Source organism: Narcine bancroftii, chromosome 10 (assembly GCF_036971445.1).
Source record: "Narcine bancroftii isolate sNarBan1 chromosome 10, sNarBan1.hap1, whole genome shotgun sequence".
In the NCBI taxonomy this organism is placed as follows: Eukaryota; Metazoa; Chordata; class Chondrichthyes; order Torpediniformes; family Narcinidae; genus Narcine; species Narcine bancroftii.
In genome coordinates, this window is record NC_091478.1 from 11,862,896 (window position 1) to 11,880,672 (window position 17,777).

The window sequence follows — 17,777 nt, forward strand, 5'->3', positions numbered from 1 at the left end:
GAAATCTCTGCACCATGAAGCTGATGGAGACAATTTTGAGGGGTTATTACAAAAAAGTAGGCTTGGACACCACCACCTCATAGCATTTGACTAGATGGACAGATTTCAAACTGGCAGGATTAATCACGACGTCCTTGTAAGCTAACCCAACCATTGAAGCAACAGGGGCTTTGACATAACTGACGATTTTTCATGAGCTACACATACCTCCCTTTAATCCTATCAGCCAATATTAGATCCTTTGATACTGGTGAAATTGACTGGCACCTTATCCAGTTACACTCCTTGCCTGAAGAGCAATTACATCCTACAGCCGTCTTGCTGAAGATGTTTCTTGAGGGTTTCTACATTTCTAGTCTGCAGAGTTATCAAGGGGAGGGCCATGTACAGGGTTACCAACCCTCTAGCAAGTTTTGCCACTTGAAATAGCTATACTTGACTTAAAATACAGTTAATCATTTTTACAGTCACCAGGAACCACGAGAAAAACAAAACAGAAAAATCATAATCACATTAAAAAATTAATTGGAGATGTCTGGATACTTGTTGATTGTCAATCAAATAAATTCTACTCTTTCAAACGGTTCTATAAAGGTAGCCTGTTGCAAAGATGAATATGGTTGGTGACCATTGGTGGGAGTGAAGCAGTTCAAGTGCTCTTGGTCTACATTGCATATGCAAATTACTCAAGTAATTATTCAGATGTGATGGATTACAGTTGTAGGTGGCAGAATTGTGATAATAATACACACGATGAGGTACCTTGCACGAGATGTATCACCTCCTTAATAAAAATTCCCTCACAATCCTTCACTTCAGAAGGATCCTCTCAAGCAACATACATAAATAAAACTGAGAAATTTTAAAAATATAAAAATTATTGATCATACTCTTCACATTTCTACTTGCTCTGTGAAAACACTGGTGCTTTATGTGAGTATGTAAGACACTGTACAGGTGGATATATAGGACTAGGCGTTTCAATCCCAATCCCTGATGTTTCAGTATTGGTGAGATTGATCCTCTCTCATAGAGTTAGTACAGTCGGTGGCCTCAATTACAATAATGGAGAATGACCACTAGGGAATATTAAATGGTATCGGACACATCTTCATTTGTATTCCCGGGTGCTTCAGCCTTTTAACCACAAGACCCCCTCAGCCTTGACAGGCTGATCAGACCTGGGTGTGTGTTCCATATCTGCTTCTCCTAGGTCTTTACCAAAAAATGTAATATATAGAAATACAATTTCTTCAGTGATATGTCGCATCTAAAAGTTGCATACTCAACAACTGTCTGCCTGATATACAGTATGTACAATTTAACTACCTTGTTCTTCTATGTGGATGATCTTCAGTCTAACTGATTAACATAACTTCATCAAATGTCCCAGCTGTAATAAAAGACCCTTCTATCCTGCCTGTGCCCAGCAAGACCATGAATGACAAGGGAAATATGAGATATTCAATGTGACCATTAAAATGTACAAGGTGTGGAAAGATGTGTACTTTTTGTTTTAAAAAAGAAAGTTCTTTTGTAGTGTGTGATTTGCACTTGGCAAAATAAGCTAAAGGTCAGCATTTTCTTTGACGGTGGACAGGATGGGTGACCCTAAATATGTCAGAGGGGAAAATAGAGTAGTTCTAAATTAAAAGGAAAATGATAGGCGTTAAATATATAGACATTAATGATTGTTGGGACATTTCAAACAAGAGTTTCTGTTGCCGTTCTGGCCAACATTTATCGTTTAGTCAACAGGACATTCTCAGCATCAATGTTTGGAGAAAACTGTACAATCAGGCTGTCACATATTTCAATATTTGAACATTGCTTTGCTGGTTATGAAATGCTTTGGAATGTTCAAGTTATGGAAGTGAGTAATGTTTGCTTTGTACCTGTTTGTGCTGGCAAAACAGATAGCTCAATACAAATGAATGCATCTATTAATTCTTATTTCTGTTTATTAAAATAAACTATTATAGCAGTGAGGAAAGAATATTAAATCCATTTTAATATCACGGATGATTGTATTAATATTTATAATGAATAAGTAAAATTAGGGCAACACAAGCAATTAAAACACAAAAATAAGTAACATAGGTGGAATATCTGTTTGGTTCAAAGAGTTGTTTTTTAAGCAAATGGTATTTCTATTTTGCACCTTTTTCTTGCTCTTCCTTTCCCTATTTTCACTTCAGACGACACTACCTGTAACTCTCTGTTAAAGAGCAGTCAAGATCAAGGCACCTACTTCATCCTGTTTTACTGTGGTCTGATCATCTTTGACGCTTTTGTTTGAGTTCACCAAACCTCCTTACTTCACTTCCACGGTACCAACAGCTCCTACTTACATGCACACCTTTGCAAAACGCGCAACTTCCTCGCCACAGATTTGTTTAATCATTTTTGGAATTAAAAATTTACAGCAAATTAAACATTTGATTAAGAACAACATCCACTACAGTATCAGATGTTTCATTTTTACAAATAATTTATAATTTTAATAAACCTAATTATTCAAGACATGAGAGATGAGTTTTGCTAAACAGCAAGAAAGCTTCAAGTGCAATGACTCGCTAAAAACATTTTCTGATCGCCCTATCCAAGATGTTCAGTCTTGAATCATTAAAGAGCCTACAGCTGGCATACTGATAGCTGAATAATGTTGCTTGTGAGATCCTCCATAGGAACCTATAAAAATATTAAAGCCACACGATATTATATGGGGGGGTGGATTTTAACCAGATTATTCATCAAAGTTGGAGCCATAAACAAAAGATCGATTTTCACTGTATTAAAAATCCAAATATACCAGACGGCCTTACACAGAGTATTTCCTGTACAAATCAATTTTGATGATTTTCACTGCAACTGGAATGTATTTTATTCAGGTCAAAATTAAAAACTGGAACATTACACCCAATACACTATATACTAGTCATCAACTGGTTAAGGTAATCTCAAGGAGGACTGCTGCATTTTCGAAGGTTAGCATCTTCAAGTCATGACGTTGTTTTCTTCTCTTTTCTCTGGCACAGCTCCTTCAGAAGGTCAGCTCCTGCATCTCCTGCTTTTGTGGAAAAGAGAACTGCCCCTTCCTTTAGATTCAGCATCTTTAAGTATCTTGCATAATCTGCATAAACTGCATTGTAAAATTTCTGTAAACCTTTATTAAGGAAATTGCTTTCAAAGCACAGCACAATGCTATTATTAACAAATTCTAAAAACGTGGGTCATCGGACATGCCCTCAAATTGTTTTTTGGTTTTAGTAATGATGGCCTGAATATATCTCCAAATTGATACGATTCTTAAATCAGCAAAATCATTAATAATATAATTATATTATGTTTGAGGAGACAGAAATATTTCTGTTCAATAAGTCATCAAGACCTATAGGGAAAGAGACTGAAATTGGCATTGATGAGTGATCAGGTATGATAGTGTTGAGTAGCAGAGCAGGTTTGGCGGAGAATAGACTTCGGCTATTTTCTATGCAACTCTATCTATATTTTTGTTGTGTTGCAATGTGGAAGAACATATAAGCAAGGTGTGACATCCAATGCTTCATTGCAGGAAGCAATAATAAAGAACTCCATTTACACAAAGTAACCAAATCAAGTTGTACTGCAACTTGCTGTATTTTGGAAAATATCCACAGGCCACTGCAGAATCCCTTCTTCCGAATTTAATAAGACTGGACTTACTGTTCATTCCTTCCCGTTTTGTGGGCTCATGGAATTTACAAGACCTAGTCTATCTGTGCTATATATTCAACTGAAGTAATTTAATTGCAGCTTATTTCTCTTTATCTGCATCGTTTGCAACATTTTGCTTTAATCCTTTATCAATGACGTAATTATTTCTATTTCAAATTAAGTATGGAACAAGACTGTCGTAATCCATTGCTCGAAAAAAAATGAATACAGATCAACATTTACTTAAGTAGCAATTTTTAAAATAATTAGGTTTCCAAATTTAGAACAAAGGCATATTCTGCATTAATCCAGATAAATGATGAGCCATAATAAACCTTGGAATGATGGTCATAACACCCCATCATTACCTTTAAGCATAATATCCAATTGCCATTAATGAATAAATATTGAACTTCTCCAACAATTCCATAAGGTTTGGAGCATATACATACTCTAATATAAAAGAACATTATAAACCCGAGCATCAGTTCTATTTCATCGATTTTTATAATCCTTGTAGATTTTATAAGCGTATTAATTTTGTACGGTCACCGTTTGACAACAAGGCAGGATCTACGTTCAGAAGAGAATGAGTCACTCTCCAAAAGACCACCGAGGCACATGCTATAGTCAGGCAAAAGGGCACTTTCCTTTCCCCAAGAGAAGTCAGTAGGAGGACTAATGAGGCATGGATTACAGTCAAAGTATGAACTGGGCATTCATTGGATGTTGTTTCTCAAGGGATCATTGCCAGATTAACTACTGGAATGGTCACAAGTATAACATGAGTATTTCATTACACAGGAAAAGGAATTCTGGTTTGTTGACAGTTAATGAAATGCCATTCAGGTCAGCTAGGGTAATCACATTATTGACCCACTGTAAACAAAGAGCAGGGGAGTTTCCAGTCCTACACCCTTGACACCTTTTTGTCTACTTAAATATAAACTAGCTGATTGATGAGCTCAATCTTGAAGGGCCTTTTCCAATTTGCATTGAGAACCTCTGCATTCCAAACACATTTGAAAGACTCAAGTCCTTCCACCAAGTTCACTGCTGGCAAATGAACAAAAATATAAAAGTTCTGAAATTAAAAGCACCATTAATTTGTGCTTCTGTCTGCAGCCATTTCAACCAAATAACCTCAAAAGGCCTGCCTAACATACACCAATACCTGGCATAGGTTGGAACCTTTAGCCACTAAACAGGTGCTGGGAAATTCATCAAAAGTTAGGTTCTCCATTCGGATCCTAAAAGTTCAATTGTACAGTCTCCAGGTTGAAAATGTCCGATTTATGAACAATCCATAGGTACGAACTGACAAGTTGACTGGAAGGAGAATGACGCTGACTTCTGGTTCGAGCGCAGCTTGCTTTCCATTGGTTCAATGCCCTGTCAATCGTCAGGCAGCTGGTGACGCGCACCTGCTGTCAGACTACACCACATGGGGCCTTGGCAAAGCAACGGGTGGACGAGGGGAAGTGCAGCCCAGTGGAGGGGGAGGGAGGGGGGGGAGGAAGAAGAAAGCAGTGTGAGCCAACACTCGGCCCTGCAAAATGGCTGCCACTCGGCCTTGAAGTGTGATTAAAAGTATTATTATTTGCATTATTAAGTACTGTATATTATGTTTAAGATGCTTTAATGTATTTGAAACTTTTATATGTGTATATATATATATCTCTCTCTCTCTCTCTCAGATAAACAATTCACTAACTGACACTAAATAAGAACTGTATGTACTGGTTCCGACAAATACAAATATGGGTTAAAGGCAGACTTGGGTAACAGAACTCGTATTTAACCCAGGGTCTGTCTGTAGAACTTCAGATGCCCTGACAGCAAAAAATAACCTCTTCAGGGCTTTCACCTTTGCTCACAGAGGTAATAAATGGCAGGTCCGATGGGACTTCAAACATTTACAAGGAAGGTCTGGACCATAATTTTAATTTAAAACAAGATGAAAGTTGAAATTTTGGTGTGAAATTAATTTAATAAAGCTCCTCTGTTCAAAAACATGGAATGTTTTGTTGAAGACGACAATGAGAGCCAACACCTTCGGACTAGTTTAAGGAACAGGTGTTCACTGCTTCACAGGAAGCACATTCTCTCCTGGTGCTACTGATTTTTCAGTAAACAACAAAAACGATGATTTATTCCTGCAATCAAACATGAAACCATGACTTAGATACTCAATCTTATAATTTAAAAAGGATATCTGTATTTTCATTTATTTCAATAACTCCATATTTGAGACAAGCCTCCAAGAATAGTGTAGCTCTGTCAAAATACCGCATGCTGAAATTTAAAAAAATACTTTAACCCATGGCAATGAAAAAATAAAAATAAATGAATGTCATAACAGAGTGCAAAATCTTGAAAAGTTCAGAAAAATGTTAGCCAGTAATTCCAAACACCTTGTGATTGCATCTTAGTTTGGAAATTTCCTTCTCTCTCAACAGTTTCAGGCTGTTTTTATAATTATTTTGGAAAGTCTGTTCTCAATTATGCTGTGTTCAAGCACAAGTTCTCTGTTCCCAGTTCTAGTTTTTAAAACATCTGCTCATTTACACACTATTCCGGTTTGGGCTTTTTCACCATAAGTCTTCCTTGTCATTGCTTTCTATCTTATGCTTAGTCATTGCCAGTCAAGTGTAAGAACAGCTGGGGCATTCCTGGTGTCTCAGGAGAACCTTCTACAAGAATCAGTTACAAAAATACTGATTGTTTCTGCAAATACCCATCAGCTTTGACTTACTATATTTGGAATAGAGTCACTAGGCATTGCAATAATATTTCAGCGAGAAATGTAACATTTTGAAAGTTGCTCCAATATCCAAGATCCATTGAGTAAGTAATTAATACTGGTAATTGTTAAATGTACCAAACTGTGGTAATTTATTTTCCTCTATATGGCGTTGAATTACAGAATGAGAATACAAAGAATCCATTCACTTCATCGACTCTTAAAAAGGTTTTCCAACTACAGTAGTTCTTCAGCTCATACTTTTCCCAGGTCTCGGAAAATATTTCCTTTTCAAATATTTATTGAATTCCTATTGGAAGTCATGTTAGAATCATCTTCCAGAGAGAGGATTGCAATAAAAAATGCCTGCAACCTTGTACTTCAAAATCTTCATTCTTTGGTAACAAAGATTTTGAGTTATTAAAAAAGATAATTTCCTTATTTAATCCATCAAATTTCTGATCTGATACAATTTGGGAAAACAACAACAAAAGCCATCAACTCAAAAAATACTGTACCTTCAATACAATTTTTTTTTTTAGAATTTATTAATTTTTGCCCTCAATTCTGTTATTATCATTAACTCATTTTGCACACAAACAAAAGTGTCCTCATGTCACCTAACAATCCATACAAATATATAGATAGGCTTGGTTTTGCAGAAGCCGCATTTCTTACCTATAAAGCATTTCAGCAACTTTAGTAAAACAGCCCAATGAAAGGAGAACGAGGATCGCCTTAGACTTTTGATTCACCTGTGGTGAACAAAGATGGTCCACCCACCGTTTCAGCACTTCTGCGCACTCCTCTTTGTTCAGGCGCACCTGCATTAGATCAATGAAAAAAGCAATACTTTCTGTTCAAAAATACTGAGGGAACCGTCATTAGTAATGGCTAAGTGTACCGTGAAGTATCCATCTTATAAAAGATGGAAAACAACAGATTTAATTGAAGAGACACAAGCAAGAAAAACCAATCTCTTGCTTGTGCAGAATCCCATGGTTCTGTAACTTGGTTTGTGATGCCGAGTTTAATGAAATCAAGGCTAAAATATGACTTCATTTTAATTGGCATTAAATTCCAAGAAATGAATGGGTCATCCAAATGTCACATTGACAATATAAAGGAATGAATAGCAGTAGTATTATTACATACATCGTATTTATGCATTTCCACATGATTATATCAGATGGTCATCCAAGCATTGTGTAGCTTGAAGATAGGATGCAGATGTTGAAGACTAGACTAGGAGCAATAGAAAATCAAAACTACTATCAATTATCTCTTGCATTTGAATTAAGTTACAAATCACTTACTTTTGCAAGCCATGCAGCTCGATTCCATTCTCCATATGTCTGCAGGTATCGACAAGCATCTGCAGCTTTATCTATGAGACAAAGTAGCTGGACACCTTCTGCAAATGTATGCCAAAGAAAATTATTTAAAATATTCAAAATGAAAATGGAATGAATCACAAAATCATGAAAATTAATTATTTCTTCAATTAATAAAATTTTGGAGCTTCTAATCTTCATTAAAATGTGCATTTTCCCCAAGATTATAACTGTTGGTGCTTAACACTATCATGTATACTCTCTTGATTTTCCAGTTCAGTCCCCAACTTTCTCACCTTCATAACTCCCTGTGGAAACACATTTGTGTTCTTATTTAGAACTCTGAGTGCCATGATATTGCTGATAGGTCAAATTAGTTTGCTAATTTTCTGCTAGGAATCTTTTAACCTCACTGATATTTTCTTTATGGAGTGTAACACACGATCTCTGATTCATTTCCTTAAAAATTTATATTGAATCCCAATCAAGTTGGAAACTATTGGGAGATCCCAGTAATTTAATAGGACCTTTTTTAAGACTGGGCTCTAAAATGATCCAACAATTCCAAAACTGTGGCAGATGGCAAACGGATTTTTTGATTTGCTACTGTATTTAATAATTCTTTCTGTCTGATGTACAATGAAAAATGGCATATGGGGGGGGGGAATACAATTATGGAGCACAACAGCAAACCTTTTTCAGAAGACATGTCCCTGGCTGAAGATATGATAAACAAAAAGCATAATTTGAGTTTGTTATGACAAAAACAAATGAAAGAGGGATTTCCAATGCCAAAGAATTTTCACAGTACTCTTACATTATCTATTGGTTATGTTTTTAAACACTTAATTCAGGGTAACAAAGGTTTATTGTCAGACCAGTAAATGCGACAGGCAAATAGGTTTGATGTCGCCTCTAAAATCTGGTTAACGTTATGCTCTCATCTCTATTATATTGTGAAGTTTGATGCGAGCAACCATGAAGTATCGCACTTTGGGAGGTCAAATGTAAGAGGAATGTATACAGTTAAGGGTAGGGCTCTTAAAAATATTAATGTGCAAAAGGATGTTGGGGTCTAGGTTCAATGCTCATTTAAAGCGACCACATAAGTAGATAAGATGTAAGAGCAGGTAGGCTTGGCTTCATTGGGTGGGAATTGAGGCAGTTGTGTTGCAGCTGGACAAAACTTTAATTCGGCTGCAGATGGAATACTGTGTGCAATTATGGTTGTCTCATTGCAGGGAGGATGTGGAGATTTTGAAAAAAGGGACAGGAAAGAATGTTGCCCAGTTTAGAGGGTACGAGTTAAGGGAAGAGATTGGACAAAGGCCGCTGGGGTGTGGGGTTATCCGATAGAGATGCACAAAAACATGAGGCATTGATAGGGTCGTCAGAATCTTTTTCCCAAGGCAAAAATTTCACATACTAGATGACATGTGTTTAAGTTAAGGGATTGATGGGGTTGGATGGGGGGGTGGGGAGTGTGTGTGGTGGGTTTAAGAGCAATGTGCGGAGCAAAAATTTTATAGAGAGTGCCAGGTGCCTAGAATGGGCTATCAAGTTTAGCGGTGGAAGGCGATACATTACAGTATTTTTATTCATATAACGCGTGCATTATATGTGTTTTTTTAAATAAACAGGTACCCCCAGCCCGCGCGTTATTTGCTTGTGTGTGCTATATGAGAATATTTCTACATCTTGAAAGAACATGTATTATTTATAGTGGGCATGGAAAAGTCAAACTGGCAATTTATAGTGAGCATGGGAATGTAATAGTGGTATTGAAAGAACGCACACAATTTATAGCGTTCATGGGAAAGTTGAACCGGCAATTTTTAGCGAATGTGGGAATGTTATAGCGAGTGTGGAAATGTAATAGCGGCATTGAAAGAATGTGCACAATTTATAGCGGGAGTGGGAAATTTTGATTTTTGGAATATCTCCTTGGCCTGAGTGCCATGGTATTCTGGCTAGGCCACTGCACCTTATTAATGTTAATTGCCCAGACCCATCTCTGATCTGAGGATGATTCTACCCTATGACATCAGTTTAATCATTCTCATTACATCAAATCAATTCTCAATTGCACACTATTTTTAATGAGAAAGGCTTTTTAGATCATGACAGAATTAAAATTCTGCTCAAGTCTTCGATCTATTTAAATGATTCCTTTCCAAAGCTTGTTAAAATGTTGCAATAGGATTTCATCTATATAATGGATGATTGACACCTCTGGGGGAAGTTGATTGGGTGTTAATTGCAGGAGATTAACTGTGGCAGATAGTGGGACTATGGAATGTGCTTTGTCTCATAAGTAAATGCAAATTGTTCTTTTAAGTCAGAATGTAGAATACTACACCCACACGGTATATGCGTGTGCATGCTATACGAAAATACTTTTACTCAATTTATGATTTTCTGCAATTATATACGTGTGTGCATTATATGAATGAAAATATGGTAGTAGCATTCACGAGGTTTCCAGAGAGATGACTATGAAGCAGCATAGTTTGATTCGGATATCATGTTCGACACATACAAGTGGACTGAAGAGCCTGTTCCTGTACTATAATGTTCTATTCATATCATGGGCTGAGGTCTCTTTGAGGATTTCTATTTTTCAAATTCCTTTCATGTTTTTGACGATCAATACACTCAAGATTCTTAGATTTCTCTTATATTATCATCTGTTCCAGTGCATTACACTATTTGGGAGGAGACTTCAAACCTGGGAAGATTTCCTTGCTTTACTAAACAACTAATTAACAAACTTATTGTCTTGTACAGTGATTTTCAGACTTTTTTCCCCAGACGGCCCTATTTAAAAACTGGGTTATAGATGTGACCCCACAACAATGAATCGCTGGTTTGCATTTATTTAAAGGGGCCGTTTTTCATTCAAAAATCTTCACATGTCTCACCCAAGGATTGCAGCCACCACTTTGAAAACCAAATCTTTAAGGCACTGAAAATATTAATCTGGACTAACATTTACATACAACTCTTCACTTAGAAAGCCAGCAGCGATATTGCAGCGACGCATGAAAAGGCACTCACAGAATTTTAAGCAAGCCATAATGTGAATGTGTGAATTTATGTCAAGGATAGATTGTTACCTGCTAGTTTTCCATTCGCTATCATATTAGTCGCCACCAGTTTTATGGTGCTCTGAGAAGGACCAGAGGACGTGATCGTGGTAACTAGACAAGCTTTCAGGGAATCGCAGTAATAGCTAGGATTTTCTGCACTTGTTTCCAGTAGTAGTTGCACTGCCCTGTCTGTCTGTTAAATATACAGAGCAAAATTTATTTTGTTAAGAGCGGTATATTGTTTACTAATATTGCTGCTTTCTTTATGTTGAGGAGCTACCAGATCTAATGACAAATGAAAAGCTGGAAGAATTTAGATGTTCAGTCAGCATTCATGAAGAGAAATGGCCAGTCAACATATTGGGTCGGGACCCTTTGTGGTCAGTCCCCAGTTAGTGGCTACACTCAGTGTGCCCCATAACTCAGTGCTGAATGGCTGCTTCCTAAATGCAGGCAGTTTCCCCACTCCAAACCACATGTACTTGCACAACGTACTTGCACAACGCAACAACGGTTGTCGGAAAGAGAGCGGCCTCACCAAGCACACCAAGGGCTAACGTGCCTTAAGCAACTCCACGGAAGAATGCGAAGGCAGAATATTTTGGTATTTTAGCTGAGTTTGTTTTGAAACACAGCAGGAATATTGCTTTGAGGGCATATTAACAAACTGAATGAAACTGAAAATGAACTTTAACTATGGCCTTGAATGAGATTTGATTGATGCACATAAAATTAGCCACGTTGATAAGAAAATCTGTACTAGATGCTGAGTTATCTTAATTTTTATTGGCTACTCATAGCTTTAACTTTGGTCACATTTGGTGGGTTTTTATTTATATACACTAAATGTATTTGATAACATATATAGTTCCTATTGGAGAAAATACAGTACAACACAGATTATCCAAAATGGTCAGGACTGGGCCCATTTCAGATAAACTTTTTTTTCGGAGAACCGGTCATTTTTTAAAAAACAGTCCAGTAGCTCTGAAAAATTTTTTTTGGATAATTGAGGATTTCAGAAAAATCATAAATCCTCATTTATCTGAAAAATTTCTAAGGCAAACTGATGTAATTTCTCCTTCAAAAAATCACAGTGGTTAAACAACAACAAACAACTAGGGAAGGCTTTTTAAGCATTAAAATAATGTTTAATTCTCACCAAAACAAAAAATGCTGGCCACCAGTGATCACTGACACCTCCCCACCGAGGCCACGCTCACGTTGGGAGCCTGAGGGCCGCTGTTGCCAGTGCCGGGAGCCCAATGTCCCCGGTCAGTTCGGCTCCGAAAAATTTTTGGATATACTCATTTTGGAGAATCTGATTTTGGATAATTGGAGTTGTACTGTATGTACAAAATTCACAATTTGCATGGAATTCTTGAGAGTGTTCAGTAATGGAGACCATGCTGCTGTCCTTGTGCACAAATAAATAAAGTTTGATTGTGAATGAGTGCAGTTTTTGAGTTTTGTTATTAGGAGATCTGCACAACTTCAGATTTACTGGAACACTAGCAAGAAATCTGAGCAGTGGCCATTTTTAAAGTACAGGCAGCAATAAATCCTGACTATTCTAAATTGGCACTGACTACTGGTGTATTCAAAATCACTTATTAAAAGTCTTTTAAATATTCAACATCTCTTGTAAATGTCATCTCTCTCCCATAGTTCACAGATAATGTGCCACTGTAATAAAATTGCCCGTGTCCAAGTGATTGCCAACACCCACAAATAGTTCTCCCAGGATTGCATGATCTAACACAACTGCAAGGTATTGTGCAAGAACACACAAAAGATTTTGCTCTGAAACCCTTTACAAACTTAATTCTTATAATTCATACATTAGTATTTTTATTTTTAAAAAGTTAGGAATTTAGCATATGATTACAAATTATCAACAATAATCATAATGGATGTGGATTTCTTACCTGGCCTAATAAAAGCAACTGATCTGCACATTTCCTTGTGTGATCATATGTTGTTCTTTTTGCCTCTTGCAGGTTGACACGCTCAATCTGAGATTTCTTGAAGTAATTTTTAAAAATTGCAAAAGAATGAAATCACTTTTAAACTTGGTCTAAACAAAAATATTCTTCAAAGCAGAATTTATTCTTTAGATAACTGTGTTACATTAAGTACACTGAGGTCTTTTTACTTATTTTCTTTAAAATCATTTCAACATAAAACATCCTGTTGCCTTTATATTTCAATGTTCCTCTTAAAATTTAACCAAGAAAGATCATTCAGTTTGTCAGCTGCAATTTGTATTACCTGGAAGTAGGAATTTTCACACAGAACATCATAGCACATATCCAGAGGGCTCGCCTGGTTCTCTTCAATGCCATTTGGTGTAACTAGTTCTTTTCTTTTTGAGAACCTATACAAGTAATGAGCAGCAATAGTCCAAAATAGCAGTTCTGACTCATCGCCAAAAAGCCTACAAAAAGAAAATAAAAGCAGTGGAGTGATTTGGAGAATATCAAAAACACAAAAGCCTTATAAACAATTCATATTTTTACTAGATACACATCAGGCACGAACAATAAAAACATCTTCTGATAGTAAACGGTCACCCTTTCGGTTCATAGGAACATAGGAAGTAGGAACAGGAGTAGGACAAAAAAGGCCCATCGAGCCTGCTCCACCATTCAATACGATCATGGCTGATCTAATTTATGACCTAACTCCACCTACCTGCCGTCTCCCCATATCCCCTAATTCCTCTATCATGTAAAAATTTATCTAACCGAATTTTAAATAGGTTTAATGAGGCAGCCTCAACCACTTCCCGGGTTAGAGAATTCCAAACATTCACTACTCTCTGGGAAAAACTATTTTTCCTCATCTCTGTCCTAAATCTACTCCCCCGAATCTTGAGACTGTGTCCTCTGGTTTTAGTTTCCCCGGCCAGCTCAAAAAACCTTCCTACATCTATCCTATCCACACCCTTCATAATCCTATGTTTCTATAAGATCTCCTCTCATTCTTCTGAACTCGAGCGAATACAATCCTAGACGATTTAATCTTTCATCATGTCAACCCCTTCATCCCAGGGATCAACCTAGTCAACCTCCTCTGGACCGTCTCCAAAGCCAGTATATCCTTCCTCAAATATGGAGACTAGAACTGGATACAGTACTCCAGGTGCAGTATCACCAGTACTTTATACAGTTGAAACATTACCTCCCTACTCCTGAATTCAATTCCTCTAGCGATGAAGGCCAACATTCCATTTGCCTTCTTAATAACCTGCTGCACCTGCAACCTAACTTTTTGCGATTCATGCACAAGCCCTCCCAAGTCCCTCTGCACAACAGCATGCTGTAGTTTTTCACCCTTTAAATAATATTCAGCTCTTTTATTTTTCTTGCCAAAGTGAATAACCTCACACTTACTAACATCGTACTCCATCTGCCAGACCTTTGCCCACTCATCCAGCTTAACTCTATCCCTCTGCAGACTCTCCACATCCTCATTACAATTTGCTCTTCCACTCAATTTGATGTCATCCGCAAACTTGGCTACACCACATTTTGTCCCCTCCTCCAATGTAAATGATGAACAGTTGTGGGCCTAACACTGACCCCTGCGGTAATTGTTATGAAGGCAATTTGTTTCTTCTCACTCTTTTCTCAGGGTAACAGAGCACTATAGAGTAGCAAATAGCAAGGCACTTCTATGCCGGAAAAACTAAAGATTATGAAAGGTGTGGGGTGAGGTGAGATGCATACAGATTCTTGAGCTGCATTTGGAGGTAGGGAAATAAAAAAAAAGAAAACAAGGAAAAAAATGTTCAGATATTGAACCTGTAGCTTCAACTGGAGAGCAGCCCAGCAGAATATCAGTGTGTTTTGGAAATGCAGTACAACTCCGATTATCCAAAATCCTCAGTTATCCAAAAAATTTTTGGACCTGGAAATGATGTCTGTTCGGCTCCGAATTTTTTTTTTTGTGGATAATTGAGGATTTCAGAAAAATCATGAATCCACATTTATCAGAAAAATTTCTAAGCCAAAATGACATAATTTCTCCTCTGACAAAAATTCAGATAAATGAGGATATCAGAAATCCTCAGTTATCCAAATTTTTTTTGAAGTTGAACTGCCGTCAAAGGTTGAAAAAATTTTGGAACTTTGGAGAAATCTCTGAGTAGAATTTCAAGTTTTTGATGTTGTATTTATCTTACTTTGTTCAGATTGTTTTTGGTGAGAATTAAATATTATTTCATGCTTAAAAAGCATTCCCTTCTTGTTTGTTGATTTGCTGTTGCTGCGGGGCTCTTTTTAAAAAATGACCAGTTCTCCGAAAATATCATTTATCCAAAATACGCCCAGTCCCAACCACTTTTGGATAATTGTACTGTAATTACGGATGAATGGGGAATGGTGATGTGAAGGTAAAATGTATGCATGTGTTAAGTGCATGTTGGTGTACAGACAATAATGCAAGATGTAAATAGCAAAGTGATACAAGAGAGGGAACAAAGTGCTCGCGTGTCCTGCTTGGTTTGCATATTAGGGTGCTGATGGTCTAATTGGAGAAGGATACATTTGTCTATCTCAGAAACACAGCTTTGTACAATGAGAAGAATCAAAATTTTAGCTGGCTGCAGCGCAATTATCTTCACCTCTGGAATGGGAGCATGCCCCAATTAAACTTCTGCAGACCAGCCTCATACATCTCCTGCCTTCCCTGGCTCCATTTTAGAACTGACTGTAACAACAGCAGGTTTACACCCTGTTCCAGAACTTGAACACTCAATCCCAGCCAAAACTGCAGGAGTGCTTCATTAGTGTAAAGCATTAAGCTAATATTCTGTCTGCCAACAGTGGCAATTTAAGAATATCGCACAGGATGGTTCCAAGAAGACAGGGTAATTTTCAGTCATCCAAGACTATATAAACATAAAACTGGCCATTCATCTCAATACTGCCTGCTGGGCACATAATTATTAACTCTATAAAATAAATAGATACTGGACACTGTGTTTCATTTTAAGGATGGCATTTAAATGTCAAAAAGTAATGTCAAATGTGTTAGAAAGTCCCTTTTTTGAAATGTTTTATTGATTAGAAATTAATCTTTAGTTGAAGAAATAGTTTGATCAATACCAGAACCATGTTACAATTTAATGGATGAACAAGTAACATCAGCCTTATGTTGCTTGAGGAAATTGTTTAGGAAAACAAATTTAGGAATAAAAAATTAGAAAACAAAACAATACTAAAATGCAATTCAGAGGAATGATAGATTAAAAACTGGAGGCTTGTTTTCAAAGTACAGAAGGATGAGGTTTCAGGCTTTAAGTTATTAACAAAGTAAAAGATTTGTATAACACAATTATAGTAACCCAGGTTCAAGCCTAACATCCAGGACAATTTGTGTGGTTGTAAATGCTCCCTCAGTACACACAAATTTCTCTTAGGAGCTTCCATTTCCATCCAAATCTCAAAGGCAGAGTTGCTTGTAGGTTAACTAGCCATTGGAAATCAGCCAAAGTTCAAACAGATAAAATGAAAATTTGGGGGAGTTGATGAGTATACAAAAGAGAACAGGTTGCAGTGAAAATAAGTGATGGGGGAAGGGACTGATGGGAACACACTGAGGGCCCCATCAACTCGATGGGCTGAAGAACTTTCCTCTCTGTTAAAAGAAAAAAAATAAACTTAACACCCAAAGAACTACCATGGAGGTTCACAAGAGATAGTGAGATGGAAATTGTAAAGATGCACATCTTTCTCTACTATAAAGTAATTATGCAATGTATGATATAAGAGTACATTAAATCTACCAGAAACCAAGAAGTTGACTCATGAGGTAAATAGCAGCATATCAAGGGATTGCAAATTGTAGACAGCAAGAAATATCAGGAGGGTTTGAACAGCCTCGGAGCTTCATCTTCACAAGAAATGCTTCATGTAGTTCGACAATGCAAGATAGAACACAAAGCAAGTTGGTGCTTAGAGCAGGAAGAATAGATAAAGATAGAGATGCCAATGCTCAGGACAAGAAAAAACTCCAGAGGATTGTTAACAAGGCCTGCAACATCACAGGCACCAGACTTCATTCCATCAAGGGCATCTACAAGAGACGGTGTCTTAAGAAAGCAGCCTCTATCCTTAAGGACCCCCTCCACCATGCCCTCTGCTACCATCAGAAAAAAGGTACAGGAGCCCAAGGACAAGCACTCAGCAGCACAAGGATAGCTTCTTCCCCACTGAATGATCAATGAACCAAGACACTACCTTACTTTGACTTTTTGTGTACAATTTTTTTTTGTAAGGTGGCTGCCGCAAAACAACAAATTTCATGACTTTCTCATGACAATAAATTCTGATTCCAGATATTCAGCTTAATATGATTTTTAAAGAACTTTGCAATTGAAAGACAGAACAGTTGTATTAAAAGGGTTGAGTTCTGTTGAACTGCATTTTTCAGGAATATAAATACAGGTAGTCCCCGATTTATGACCATCCGCACATGTGACTGAATTTTAAAAAATATGTAAAAATGTATAAAATTTGCATGATTTATATCGTATTTCACAAACTATAACAGGGATACAGGGCATGTAAGAGACAAAATGAGCGTACTTACTTTGTTAGTTGACGGTCCAGGGTCCCGGGGCTGCGCACGTCACCTTGATTCTTGCGCGAATCTTTGGTAGGCGCATTCGTGGTGGGTTCACGTATTCGAGTTCGGTTGGCACATGCACGAGAGTTAAGGACGTGAATTTAATATCGTCAGTGCACTTAACTCCAATATGCGAACCCACTTAAGGCTCGTGCACCCAACCAAAGACTCGCGCATGCACAAAGGAATCAAGATGGCCATGCCCAGCTCCAGGACCCAGGAACGCCAGCTAACAAGGGAAGCATGGAAAGATTTGCCGAGGTTGAATGAAAAATTCAGGAA

General features: G+C 37.3%; 1 protein-coding gene across 2 annotated transcripts in view; it reads right to left on the minus strand.

Moving 5' to 3' along the window:
* Positions 1–1,993: 1,993 nt before the first annotated feature.
* wdr11 (WD repeat domain 11) overlaps positions 1,994–17,777 on the minus strand; it is a 79,378-nt gene continuing 63,594 nt past the window's right edge. For both annotated transcript variants that reach the window (XM_069899853.1, XM_069899854.1), the window contains exons 23-29: positions 13,134–13,299; positions 12,791–12,886; positions 10,890–11,055; positions 7,756–7,853; positions 7,118–7,263; positions 5,911–5,991; positions 1,994–3,159 (exon numbers count right to left, since the gene is read on the minus strand). In XM_069899853.1, coding sequence (XP_069755954.1) covers positions 3,003–3,159; positions 5,911–5,991; positions 7,118–7,263; positions 7,756–7,853; positions 10,890–11,055; positions 12,791–12,886; positions 13,134–13,299 — 910 coding nt within the window. In that variant the 3' untranslated portion in view covers positions 1,994–3,002. The remainder of the gene's footprint in view (positions 3,160–5,910; positions 5,992–7,117; positions 7,264–7,755; positions 7,854–10,889; positions 11,056–12,790; positions 12,887–13,133; positions 13,300–17,777) is intronic.